The sequence below is a fragment of the Tamandua tetradactyla genome, chromosome 23, assembly GCF_023851605.1.
Source record: "Tamandua tetradactyla isolate mTamTet1 chromosome 23, mTamTet1.pri, whole genome shotgun sequence".
In the NCBI taxonomy this organism is placed as follows: domain Eukaryota; kingdom Metazoa; phylum Chordata; class Mammalia; order Pilosa; family Myrmecophagidae; genus Tamandua; species Tamandua tetradactyla.
Window position 1 is genome coordinate 10,418,665 of NC_135349.1, and position 12,955 is coordinate 10,431,619.

Sequence of the window (12,955 nt, forward strand, 5' to 3'; positions counted from 1 at the left end):
CACCCAGCACAGGGTTCACCCAAATTTGAAAACTTGCACTGAGCCCAAGGGGTGCCCCTCCTCTTGCCACAGGAGGCAAGATTGGCGTTTCCTGTTTTCCTGCCTGCCTTTTTGGGCAGGGATTTTTCCCTTTCCGCAAGTGGAGGAGTTCAGGCCGAGTCCATGGTCTGCGGGAGGGACAGGGCAGCTTACCTCTTTCCCAAGTAGCCGGGGAGGGTGATGAGGACAGGGGCGTGGGGCGTTCAGGCTCTGGGGTCCATCCCCAGGGTCCTCTCCTTTGTCCAGGCCTGTGTCCTGCCCCTCATAGCAAGCTACCAAGTGGCCCCTCTTTCCTTTCTCTCTGTCTCCCTCTAGTGCCTTCCTGCCGCCACCACGCCTCGCCTTTGGTCCCAGTCCTTCCTTGTGCTGGATGCCGCTCACACCCGGCTCCCGCGTTTGCGCGCTCACTTATTCATTCAACAAACATTTCAAGGTGCCTGTTTTGGGACTGCAGAGATCAAGAAGACACGGCCCAGTCTCCAGAAGCGCACATATCTGGGTGGGTGGGTGAGGGGAGAGTAGGCATGCCAACAAAGAAATGACTAGAACAGGAACTTGGGGTCCTAAAAGCAGGAACAGTCCCAGAGCAGGAGAAGCCCAGAGGAGGGAGTGGCCACCGCCGCTGGGGAACAGGAAGGCTGCGTGGAGGAAGCTGCTGTTGAGCTGGGCCTCGAATGATGAGCTTGCCTGAACCTGTGGAGGCAGGGGGTAGAAGAAGGCAGGGTAAGGGTCTGCTGGGCTGGGATGTACTGGGAGTCAGGGGCCGTGGTGGAAGATGAGATTGGAGGGCTGGCAGGAGTAGGAGGAAAGGGTGTCCAGTTCCAGGCAGAGTCATTTGGAAGGCCTTCAGAGGCCCACGAGCTGGTGGATGTGGTTACAGGACCAGAAAGCCAGCTGTGCTTGGCACATGGCGGGTGCGCAGTACATATTTGTGGAAGGAGTGAATGAATGGCCAGATTTGCATTTTAGAAACAGAATGGGCTGGAGAGGGCAGGCCAGAGAGGAGGCCGGCATTGCAGGGATCCTGCTGAGAGGCAGGAGGTTTGTTCGGCCAGAAGCTGAGGGCTTTTGGGAAGGGAAGAGGTGCCTCTGTCTGGGGCCACCCCTGCTGTGGGGTGGGGAGGAGGAGGTTGGGCTGGGCAGTGAGGGAGTGGAATGGGGGAAGGAGCCGTATAGCACCAGGGCCAGTGGCCCAGGATGACTTTGGTGTGGGTCACGCGGCTCTTTATGACAGCCTTTGGGTGTGTTTCACTCCGAGGAGAGGGTATCTCCAGAGCAGGAGGCCAGGCCAGTGCTTTCCCTGTGGCCCAGATATAGCCCCGACCTCCCGCACAAGTCCCAGAGTTGCTAAACTTGAACAAAGGGTTGAGAGATGACCAGGGATACCATAAACTGCTTCCTCAGATCAGAGACAGAGCCACTGGCCAAAGGCCACCTTGGGTGTCCCTTCCAGTTGAGGGGCAGGAGGAACTGGGAAGGGTTTCAGGAACACAGCTCCCCTAATCTCTGCGGGAGCAGGGCAGACATCTCCCGTGTCAATGAGGCAGGGGTGGCCCAGGGTTCCTAACCGTGGGTCCCTAAGAGGCTTCAGAGTGCCTGTGAGAGCTGAAATCACATGCCAGCTTTTGGGCACGAGGGCATTCTTTTGGGGAAGGGCTTGCAGCCTTCATCAGATTCTCAAAGCCCTTGACTCAAACAAGGTTAAAATCCACCCCTCTAAACCATTCTCTCCAGTTCCCAAACCAGTGCCTAGCCAGGGCCGGCACATGAGGTTTTGTTTAGCGGCCACTTATTGAATACTCGCTGTCAAGATAAAATTTTATTTGAACATCCTCTCAACGCTGAGTGTGTCCCAGAGGGGAGGTGGGGAGCCAGGATCTGCACCCCGTGCTGACCTCTGAGCCGCGTTTCAACCACTCTGGCGAGGGACTTCCACGTGTCTGGCCCCAGGCCTCCTCCCTCCTGCCCCTTTCTCCACCTGCTGCTGGAGCTCGGCTGTGAGGGGATCAGGCCGATGTGGGGGTTGCTTGAAGCTCACAGGGCCTCCAGGTGGGGTCCCAGATTTCCCCTTTGAGTCACAGGAAGGCCCTAGGCTCATGCAGGGGGCATGTACCTGCTGGTTCCTGGTTCCTTGGAGCCAGCCTATCTTTCTGGGGTTCTGAGGAGTAGGTGTCCCTCTCATTCCTTGGAGGGAAGGACCCCAGGACCCCAGGATGCCCTCCCCACGCTCCCCAGGTGCCCAAGTCCAGACATCTTGTCACCACCTGCCATCCGGGCACCAAGTGTTTTATTAGAGTCCAATTTTTATCCGCACCGCGGAGAAAAGAGGAAAGGGGAAACAGAGAAAGGGGGAACCCGGACCAGACCCCAGATCCCGGGGCATCTGCCCTGTTGGGCCAAGGAAGACTTTGTGAGATCCCTGAGGGCCCCAGGAGGAGGGGGCAGGGAGCAGCAGCAGAGGACTGGGGGGCATTGCTTCCCCATCGACAGCCCGGGCAGAGGCCCCCAGTCCAGATCCTGCCCTTCCTTTGACGGCTGGACCACCTGTTCTCTGGGGCTGACCACCTCCCCATCAGACCTGAAGAGGAGGTGCTCCTTCTCCAGACCCATGGCCCACCTTTGCCTTGCCAGTGACTCAGTGGCCATCCGGCTCATGTCCCAGACACCAGGCACATGCTGCCCTCCTCTCCTCTCCGGCAGAGTCTGGGGTAGTGCTGGCCTGTCTTCCTCCCCTCTCACCTCCTGCTCGGTGGGAGGAGCAAGAGGGCTGCTAGTCATCAGATTGCATTGCTTCTTCCCCATCCTTGCTCACAGGCTCCTCCTCCAGCTGTGCCTCCCCTCTTTCACCTCCTGACCTGAACGCCTTTTGACCTCAGGGTCAGATGCAGTTGTGATCTCTACCCCAACTCCTAGTCTCAAAGAAGGCCCGGCTGGTGTGGCCTTGGCCCAGCGCCCAGGGTGAGGGCTTGGCCTGGGAAGGTGGGACCAAGACTGAGCTCTCTGTTCCCTTGGGCTGGAGCTCAGGGGTGCAGCCAGTCTGGGCGTTTCTTGGCCAGGGAAGCGCTTTGGGGTAAGCTGTAGGGGCCAGCTTCCAGCTCTCGGCCGGGCAGGGTCCTGCAGTCAGCTCAGAAGGAAACAGCTCCCTAGCCTGGGTGGTGGTGCACCAAATATCAGGCCGTTCTTCCTTCTGTCTAACTTAAATCCCGCTTGCTGTACCACCTCTTTGTCTGCCCGGTGATGGTGTGGCGTGAGGCCCTGTGGAGTGGGGAGGGAGGCTCCCAGGTCTGGCACCTTCAGGGGTGTCCCTGGGTACACTGAACTGAGGTGAAGTGACACAGCAGACCTGGGACTCCTGTGCCCATTGACCGGTAGTTGTCCCCAGCCTGGTGAGTGGCATCAAGCAGGAAGGGGCAGGGTGATCCCTGTGTTTGCAACGGCTCTTTGTTCTCTGGTCGCAGTGGGTGGGCACCCTCTTGAAGCAGCAGAATCCAACTCCTCCATGTTTGTAGGGCACCCACCTTCAAGGTCTTCCCTGGTGCCACCTGCCCGTGTGCTGGTCCAGGATGCTCTTTGTAGCAGTGGGGGTGCAGGCCCCCCCAGGGTCCAGGGGCCTGGCCTCCTGCCTCTCCCTGGGCTGGGGACACCAAGTTGGGTCTGTCTGGGCTCAGAAGCCCCCGCTCTCGGAGCTGCTCCGGCTGTGGTAGCTGGGACTGGGGGTCCGGGAGGGGCTGCGTGTGCGGCTGCGGGTCCCACGACTGCGGCTGCTGTAGCTTCCGTGGCTGGGGCTGGGGCTGCGGCTGGGGCTGCGGCTGGAGTAGTCGCTGCTTAAGCAGCTGGAGGAGGAGGAGGGGCTGGGCCGGTAGTAGGGGATTGGGCGCTTGCGGGCACTGTCGGGAAGAAAAAGCGGGTTACACACCATTCGGGGGGCCCTCACACACAGGCCCCCAGCCCCGTCCCAACAGTGGCCAGGGCTTCCCTACCTCAGTTTCTGCTGTGCCCTGGACTTTGAGAGCCCCCAATAGGATTTGACTCAGCCACATGCCAGTTCCATGTTGATTATTTTACGTTTTGTTTTTTTTCCCCCATTTGTCTGCTGGGAAAGGGGACCAAGTCTGTGCCTCACTCTAGCAGGAGCTCCCTAAATATTTGTCGAATGAAGGAGATGATTAAATATGGACAACTGAGATCAACCAAGCAAAGTAGTGGCTTCTGTGCGTGCAAGCGTTTGTGCATCTGGCCCAGCTCTGCTGGTGACCGAGGGGAGAGCTTCTAGATTCCCCCTGGAAGTAAGGATTTTGATTTTTTTTAGGTCATCTGAAGGGAATGAGGAGGGGACCCCTGGCCTCTGCTGCCCGTGCCCAAACCCCGGCCCAGTCCTGCTGGCCCCCGCTCCTCACTCAGCTACCTCCCACCGCCCGGAGTTAGTTTGAAGCCAGGAGGCTGTGACCCGAGAAAAGGAAATAAAGCAGTTAAGGGGGCAGCAGTGCCCCCATGACGTGGGGTTAATTCTGAGGAAGAAAACAGGCGTTAGTGGGAGGAGGAGGCGGCCCGGGAGAGGGGCTGAGGTGGGTGCCAGTGGAAGGCGGGGTCTGGCCACCTTAGGACCCCCAGCCTATGGGTGTGACCTGTCTGGGGGTATCCCAAGCCTGGTGGTCTGACCTCTATCTCTGGAGTGGGGTCGGGGAGAGGAGGCAATGCCATCTCCTCCCTTGGAGATCTGTATCACCAAGGACTAGGGAGGGCCAGTTGGAGAATCACATAATACCACAGATGAAAAGATGGTACTGTACATGTGTGGCAACTGACACCCGGAGAGGAACACCGGTCCCCAAGGCTGCCTAGTAAGGCTATAGCAGAGAGGAGTTCAGAAGGGTTCCCTGCCACCCACAACCCCATGCCAGAGCTCCAGGGTGCATGGTGGTTATCTCTCATGGAGACCCAGGCCCAGACCCTGCAGGCATGGCAGAGAAACTCTGAGCATGGCTTCTGTGATACCAGGCCCCCCCCCACCGCCGCAATCTACTGCGGGGGGGGGTGGGGGGGTGATATGGGAGGGACTTGCTCCTCTTACAGACTGCTGGTGCCTCCTCCTCCAGAATTCCCCAGGGGGCTGGGAGGTGAGCAGTGAGGTTAGAGAGAAAAGGAGAGGCAGACAGACGGACAGCTGAATAGAGCCAGACCAGCTCACATGGGCATCTCCCTGGCAACCTGGGGAGAGGGGTCCACGGGGCCCCCAGGCTGGCCCCAGGCCACTCAGCAGGCTGCACCTTGAGCTGAAGGAGAAAAGGAGACATCATTGCTGGAAGCTGGTGTGGTGAGGGAGGGAGTGGCTCCAGAGGGGATTGCTGGAATCTTCCAGAGCTGAACTCCAGGCCGGCCGGGTGCCCACCCAGACCCAAGTACAGAGTGCCCTCCCCTGCGTGAGCGTGCAGGCCCCACAGAAGACCCTCCCCTGCATGAGCCCTCCCTTCCATGAACCTTCACCTCCACCGTCGCTAAAGACCCCGTACCCTTGGCTGAGTGCCGTCCCACTTCTGAGCCCCCTCCCCTCCCTGAATCCTCCAGCTCTGAGCCCTTGCCTCAGTGGCCCTCAGGTCCCCTGTAGGCCTCTTCTTTTGCTGAATCCTTTGGTGTCCTCCCCACTCCTTTTACCAAACCCCCCAGTTCCCAGGCTAGAGGTTCAGTCTGTCCTCCCAGGAGGAACCTGGGACCCGGTATATCCTCACCCCGAAGTCCCTGGTCACTGATTCGAGTGCTGCAGAGCCGCTGCGTACCTGGTGATGCGCCGCGGCTCCATGAAGCTGGGGGAGTCCCGGCGTCGCTTGCGGATGGGCGAGTAGCTGCGGGAGCGGCGCCGGGCACGGGCGGCTTCGGCTTCGGCGTGCCTCGCGCGGCCCTCGCTGTCCTTGTCCCTGCGGGGCCGCGCCCAAGGTGAGCGATGCGGCCGGGCCGCAGTCCCCAGCCTTACAGCTGGGCCCGGAGCCCCGCCCACTCGGCCCGCTGCCCCGCCCGCTCGGCCCGCTGCCCCGCCCTCTCGGCCCGCTGCCCCGCCCGCTCGGCCCGCTGCCCCGCCCTCTCGGCCCGCTGCCCCGCCCGCTCGGCCCGCTGCCCCGCCCACTCGGCCCACTTTTGGGGATTCCCTAAATCCGCCGGGCGGATCCGGGCCCCCCGCGGCGGCGCACTCACCTGCCGACGGCCTTCTTGGGCGACGGCGAGCGGCTGGGGCTGCGGGCCCTCTTCTCCGTGGAGCGCGAGCGGGATTTGGAGGGCGAGCGGCTGGAGCTCCACGACCGCGGATGGGCGCCCGGGCTGCGCGACGAGCTCTTCGCTTCCGGGCCGCCATGCCGACCGTGCGGCCCCGGGGACGGGGAGGTGCTGGCAGGCCGGGCGCGCGGGGGCCGCTCCTTCGCCCTGGAGGACGGGGCAGAGGGAAGGGGGGTGCTTAGAGAGGGGAGGAAGATCACGTTAGGGGGGAGGGGGCTCAGTGAAGGGAGGGGCACCGTGAGGGGGAGGAAGCCGGGGCTTAGTTACCGCGAAAGTAAAGGGGGGGCAGGGTCGGGGGTGAGCGAGGGGAGAGTCAGAGGGGCTCAGTGGGGGGTGAGGGCCCCGGTGGGGAGGGGGGTTCTGTGGAGGAGAAGACTCCGCGGAGGTGAGGGGGCTCTGGGGGGGGGGATCAGCGAGGAGGAGGGGGCTCTGGGGGGGGCTCAGTGAGGAAAAGGGGGCTCTGTGGGAGCAGGGGGTAGGGGCCAGTGAGGAGGAGGGAGCTGGGGGGTCTCAGTGAGGAAAAGGGGGCTCTGTGGGAGCAGGGAGGAGGGGCCAGTGAGGAGGAGGGGGCTGGGGGGGCTCAGTGAGGAGGAGGGGGCTGGGGGGGCTCAGTGAGGAAAAGGGAGCTCTATGGCAGCAGGGGGAGGGGCCAGTGAGGAGGAGGGGGCTCTGGGGGGGAAGATCAGCGAGGAGGAGGGGGCTCCGTGGGAGCAGGGGAGAGGGGCCACTGTGGGGGAGGGGGCTGTGGGAGCAGGGGGAGGGGCCAGTGAGGAGGAGGGGGCTGGGGGGGCTCAGTGAGGAAAAGGGGGCTCTATGGCAGCAGGGGGAGGGGCCAGTGAGGAGGAGGGGGCTGGGGGGGCTCAGTGAGGAAAAGGGGGCTCTGTGGGAGCAGGGGGGAGGGGCCAGTGAGGAGGAGGGGGCTGGGGGGGCTCAGTGAGGAAAAGGGAGCTCTATGGCAGCAGGGGGAGGGGCCAGTGAGGAGGAGGGGGCTCCGTGGGAGCGGGGGAGAGGGGCCACTGTGGGGGAGGGGGCTGTGGGAGCAGGGGGAGGGGCCACTGTGGGGAGGGTGCTCAGTGAGGAGGAGGGGGCTGTGGGGGCAGGGGGGAGGGGCGGAGCGGGCCAGTGAGGGGCTCTGGGCGCGGAGACCCGGCTCCCTGGGGCTGAGGCCGCTCACCGTTTTCCGTGGCCGCCGTGGCCTCGCTCGGAGCCGGGTTCGGGCCCGGGTCCCGGGGCGCCGCCGCCGGAGTCGCTGCTGGAGCGGGCCCTGCTGAGCGAGCGCGAAGAGCCCCGGGGCGGCGCGGGCCGGGCGCGCCGGCGGCCCCTGCGGCGGGGCGCGGACGCCGAGGACCGGGAGCGCCGCCGTCGCCGCCGTCGCCGCCGCCGCCGCCGCCGCCGCCTGGCGGGCCCGCCGGCTGCGCGGCCTCCTCGGCCCTGGGACGACGGCGCCGAGCGCGGGCTGGGGCTCTCCTTGCCCCGCGCGGGCGGCGTGGGTGCGGCGGCCTCGGCCTTATCGCGGGCCCTGGGCGAGGGCGAGCTGGGCTTCTGACGGGGAGAGAGGCAGAGAGGGCACGGAGGGGGGAGAGGGAGAGGACACGGAGAGGACAGGACGGAGAGAGACAGCAGACCGGGGAAAGGAGAGAGGTGGCAAGAGAGAGGAGAGACAGATTGAAAACCAAGAGAAGAGAGAGACCGAGGGAAGGAGAGGAGACCGAGAGGACAGTGAGAGAGAGGAGAGAGCCAGGTGAGAGCAGGGAGAAGGTAGAGGCAAAGAAATTAAATGGAGGCAGGAAGGAGACAGGGAGATCGGAGGAAGAAGAGAGGCAGAGAGAGGACAGGCCAGACGGAGATTGAGGGTGAGAGAGCGGGGGTGGGGTGGGGGGAGAGAAGGAGAGGGGGCTTTCACCAGGCCCGGGACGGGGGCTGCCAGTCCCGGCGCATCGCACACACCGGTCCCCGCGCCTGCCCTGCCTCTGCCTCTCCTGAGTGTCCACCTCTGGCCTCAACAGTGCAGCTCATGCAAGGTTCTCGGCATGCAAAACACAAGAGGGACGGAGTGGGGTGGGGGTTCGGGGGGTCGGGAGGGGGGCTGGAAAGAAAGGGGCACCAGGACGGGCACCGGGGCTGGCATTGCCCCCTGGGGGGTGGGGGTGGGGAACTGACGATTCCCGGCAGAGAGAAGAGAGAGGACAGGCGCAGGGAGGCCGGGCCAGGGCCAGCCCAGCAGGCCAGGTCCCCCAGCGCATGGGGTGGGCAAAGGAATGGAGGGGACGCACGGCACACAGATGGGGGTGGGGGTGGGGCAGGACAACTCAACTCAAAACTGAACCGAAGAAAGGAAAAACAAATTTAAAAAAACAAAATCCACAAATGTCATTAGATACCAAAATCAAAAACAATGTCTGATCTCCTGGGGGAACTGACATGTTTTTCTGTTAATATTTTTCTTTTTTTGTTTTCCGGCCCTGCAGAGAGCTGTGGAGCTGTCAGTAGCACCCGACTGTCTTTCTGTTTCTCTCTTTTCTTTTTCTTTTTCTTTTTTTTAAGTTCTGATTTTTAAGTCCCTCTTGGTTAACGTCCACTTACCAATAAAGTGGCACTTCCTCCTTTAGTAGGTAAGGTGTGTAAGAGAAGGGAAAAGTGTGGTAGCATAAGTTCATCATTAGATTCACAAAAATGCAAGAGAGATAGAGAGAGAGAGAGAAAAACGCAACCACCCCATTCTAGGCCTCAGAGGAGGCTACGCCGCCTCCGGAGGAAGGACTGGCAGTGTCCGGCTCCTGGGACCTGAGCAGCCACCATGTGATGACTGCTGGATAGAGATGCCAGACGTTTTTCCAAAAGTGGAGTTAGGACACAAGGGTTGGGAAACAGAAAACCAGAAAGGGCACATGGTACCTTTCAAAGGGCCCTGGCTGGGAATCAGGCGGCTGAGCCTGCTACTACCTTGCTAGGTGAACATGGCCAAGTCACTTCCCCCTTCTGAGCCTCAGTTTCCCCATCCACAAAAGAGGATTGGCTTTGCTTTCTGATGTCAAACATTCCAGGATTCTCTGCCTGCCCCCAGCACCCTCTCCCACTCCCCTCCCTCCACATACCTGACCCCTCCCCCTCTGTTAACAGCTGACCACTTGTCTCTTTATAAGCCAGACCTGCACCCCTGACTTGACTTTTGGCACCTCCTGGGCAAATTTGATTTCCAATTCAGCTCTGTAACCTCAGTTTCTATAGGCCCTGGCAGGGCCTCCCTTTGCTGAAAAAGGAGAAATGTCTTTAGAAGGACCAGAGCCAAATCAGAGAGTCCTAGAAGAGGGGATGGGTCTGACCAAGCTGTTTTGAGGAAACTCTTTGGATGAAGGGACAAAAAAAGCTACCACCCCTCAGGGCACCCTGCTGCCAGGTACTGGGAAGGAACCTGGTTTCCTTGCAGGTGAGGCAGGGTAATGCTGAGATCTCTGGATCAAGCCTGGGCATGAAGGTAGAGCCGAGAAGGTCAGCCCGATAGGTGGAAAGGCACGGCCAGCTTATGACTGGTGGCTGAAGCGACCAATGCACATTACCCCAGCACTGGGAACAGCTGCCCAAAGCCAGCCAGGCCACGCACCCTTCTCCTGGAAGAGTCTGGTTCTTCATTTGGGGCAGAGACAGGCAGAGGTGGTTGAGTGGTTGAAATGATCTGACATTGAGGTACCCCTAGTCCTCTCTTTCCACTCTCCTGACTGCCAATTCATCCTTACCCCCTAGGCTAGGAGAGATGGAGGGTGGGTTGTTTAGCTATGGCCCTTCTGAGATGGCAGTTCCCTTCTCAAGAGGCATCACCAGGAGACCCTCAGTCCAACGAGGCATAGCCCCTCCACCCCAGTAGATGGTGAGTGCTCCCAGCTCCCAGCCCCCCAGCACTGGATTCTGTCATTCAGCATCCTTGTTTCTCAAAGGGAGGCAGATAAGGAAGAGGTCTCCAGGATCCTCAGATTCCTAGTTTCTGCCTTATGCCCTGGGTTGTCAAAGGGTATAGAGAACAAACAGAGTGGGTAAGGAGGAGTCTTGGGAGGCAGCACATAGCACCCCATCACCCAAGAGTCCCCTTGCCCTTCCTTCAAGCCTTTGCTTGCTTCTTTTGGTCAGCAGAGGAGCAAGGCATGTGGGCAGAGGCTGAATTTGGGAATCAGGACCTGGAGATGACTCCTGGCTCCAGCTCGGAATCTGGACCTGAGGGAGCTACTTCTGATTCAGGGAAGCAATCAGTGGTCAGGGAAGAGGACCAAACAAGGGCCACCATGAAGTTCTTTCCCAAGAGCACTGCAGAGCCTCTCTTCCTCCCACTGTCTTTGGCTGGGAGTGAGTTGGGAAGATTAGGAACAAAAATGGTCTGGGGCAAGGATGCCTCCCATCCTATTGCTGCCCCTGACCATTTAGGTCCAAGCCTCTGAGCCCAGGTCTCCTGTACTGACCTGGATGCTGCCTACTGGCCGGCCTTGAAGTCCAGCTCTTCCACTTTCCTCTCACTTACTTGCGAAGCCAGCCGGCCCACCACAGCTCAAGACGATGTAAGTGGCAAGGTGGAACCACTGGGCTCAGCCCTGATGCTGCTTAGTGGTGGGGCCTTGAGGAGATGACCTAGCTCTGGGGATCTCGGTTTCCCCATTGGTCAACGGGGATAACTGGGTCCTTGTTGGATGGGCCTGTATGGGGGTTGGGAGGTTTCACAGTACAAGTGACTCACGGTCTCCTCACACACCAGGGTCAGAACAGGGACAGGGAAGTGGCAGAAGGTCTGGGGTCCCATTAAGCATCCCCCAAGTGCCAGGATGGCAGAGGACAGGATGATGCTGGGTAAAGTGGCAGGGAGAGCTTTCCTTTGGTAGGGATGGGAACTCTTAGGGCCACTGGCACATCCTTTTCATCCCATCTCTCCAGAAGCCTCAGAGAATGGGTCACCATGAGCCTGCTCATTCTCACCTTGGCTGTGTCTCCTTCTTCCCGGGTATTGAGGGAAGATCCAAGCCCAGAAACCAGGGATTTCATAGCTGGACACCACCATGGTGGCCAGAGACCTCTAAACCTTTCCTCCAAGAATCCTGTTCTTCGTGACTCCTGCTCCTCATGCCTGGAACACCCCCCTCCCACCCTTGACTTACCACCTGGCTAATGCCTGTTGTGCCCCTAGTCCCACTAACCTTAGCTCAGTGGCTGCCTCCTCCAGGAAGCCTCTCCTTACTGCCAGGCTGAGTTAGATATACTCCGTCTGTTCCTCCCAGAGAACCCTGGGCTCCTTTATTTAATATGGACTCTGTACCAGGCCTGTTCCAGGGCTGGGACCGCCATGACAAGCAGGACCATCTGAGATTTCCCCCTTTCATCGTTTGGTGATCTTTGTTGGTCCTCAAGCCCGGGAAGTAGGGGCTGCCTGTCTCCTGGCATGGATGCCCAGATAGGGCCTGGTACAGAGGCAGGGCTCTGTAAATGCGTGTTTAGTGAGTGTGGGCATGAGTGAATGAGGGACCTTGCATGCCTCTGAGCTCTGTTCCCTGGAGCCCTTCTGCAACTCAGTGTCACTTGTTGCCTGACATTTTTTTCCTTTGCTCTTGTATGAAATTTTTGAGGGTCAAGGGGAAAAGATGATGGAAGAGAGTGGCAAGGGATGGTGTGTTCACTGGCTCTTGCTATTTGTAAGGTTATGGGTAAATAAGCATCTTTTGGGGGATCCTTTACTCTTGCTCCCCCACCCCACACCGGGGCTCAGACAACCCCCCACCCCCTCAGCTCAGCGTTCAAGGTTCCTACTTCTGGTTCCTTGGTTGGATTAGATAATCCTTAAGGGTGGGGCTTCCACACCTCCCATCAGGCTGGGACTGAGTCTCCCTCTTCAGACCAGTGGTGCTTTCTCCTTCCATGGACAACTTCCATGTCTGCCCTCCCAGCACCTCCTGGGGTTGTTCTGTGTGGAGGTAAGCACTCCAGGACCTGCCGCTAGGGTCATCACTGGGCCTTTCCTTTTCAAAACTGAGAACTGAGGCCCACGCAGGCCTCATGAGGGTTTGGATGTAAACTTCCATAGCCGCTCCCAGGTGGCACAGAAAGGGGTAGGGGTGGTGAGGTGGGGTCCCTGAGGGCCTTATCCCTGACTCTGGAACTCTCAGTGTGGCTGGATGAGCACTGGGCTGGGGGTCCCAAGTGCTAGGACGTGGTTCTCACCCAACACCTTGGGGGACCCTAGCCTCTACTGACTGTCTCTTCGGAACCATTTTGCACCAAGGGACCACATGAAGCTGCTCAAATCCAGAAAACAGGAAGGATGCTGGGGGATTGAAGGAGCCCCTGTCTGGGCTAGGTAGAGGGGGAGAGCTCAGGGACCTAAGCTCCAGGCAGAGGGTAGGTGAGCTGAGTCCACTGCAGCCCCCAGACCGCCGCACAGAGACTTTGCAAAGCGGGCTCTCTAAGTGCGGCATCTGATCCTGGCCAGCTCACCCCCACAGCTAATCCACCATCGCACCCAAAAGACAGAGCAGTGGTTCGGCCCTGGCACCGGCTGCTGCCCTAGAGCCCTGCCGCTGGCCCCCTACAGCTCTGTTCTCCCACCAGGAAGGGACCCATGAAAGCCCAGAGCTCGGCTTGTTCCAGAAGGCCCCTGGCGGGGAGACAGGGCTCTTTCCTC

At 60.3% G+C, this 12,955-nt stretch overlaps 1 protein-coding gene across 2 annotated transcripts in view; it reads right to left on the reverse strand.

Moving 5' to 3' along the window:
- Positions 1-1,894: 1,894 nt before the first annotated feature.
- Positions 1,895-12,955, reverse strand: part of SRRM3 (serine/arginine repetitive matrix 3) — a 36,757-nt gene continuing 25,696 nt past the window's right edge. Inside the window, exons 11-15 of one of the 2 annotated variants that reach the window (XM_077140199.1) lie at positions 7,478-7,845; positions 6,226-6,450; positions 5,814-5,951; positions 5,228-5,306; positions 1,895-3,926 (exon numbers count right to left, since the gene is read on the reverse strand). In XM_077140199.1, the coding sequence (XP_076996314.1) occupies positions 3,333-3,926; positions 5,228-5,306; positions 5,814-5,951; positions 6,226-6,450; positions 7,478-7,845 (1,404 nt within the window). In that variant the 3' untranslated portion in view covers positions 1,895-3,332. The remainder of the gene's footprint in view (positions 3,927-5,227; positions 5,307-5,813; positions 5,952-6,225; positions 6,451-7,477; positions 7,846-12,955) is intronic. The other variant, XM_077140200.1, reaches the window with a different exon arrangement.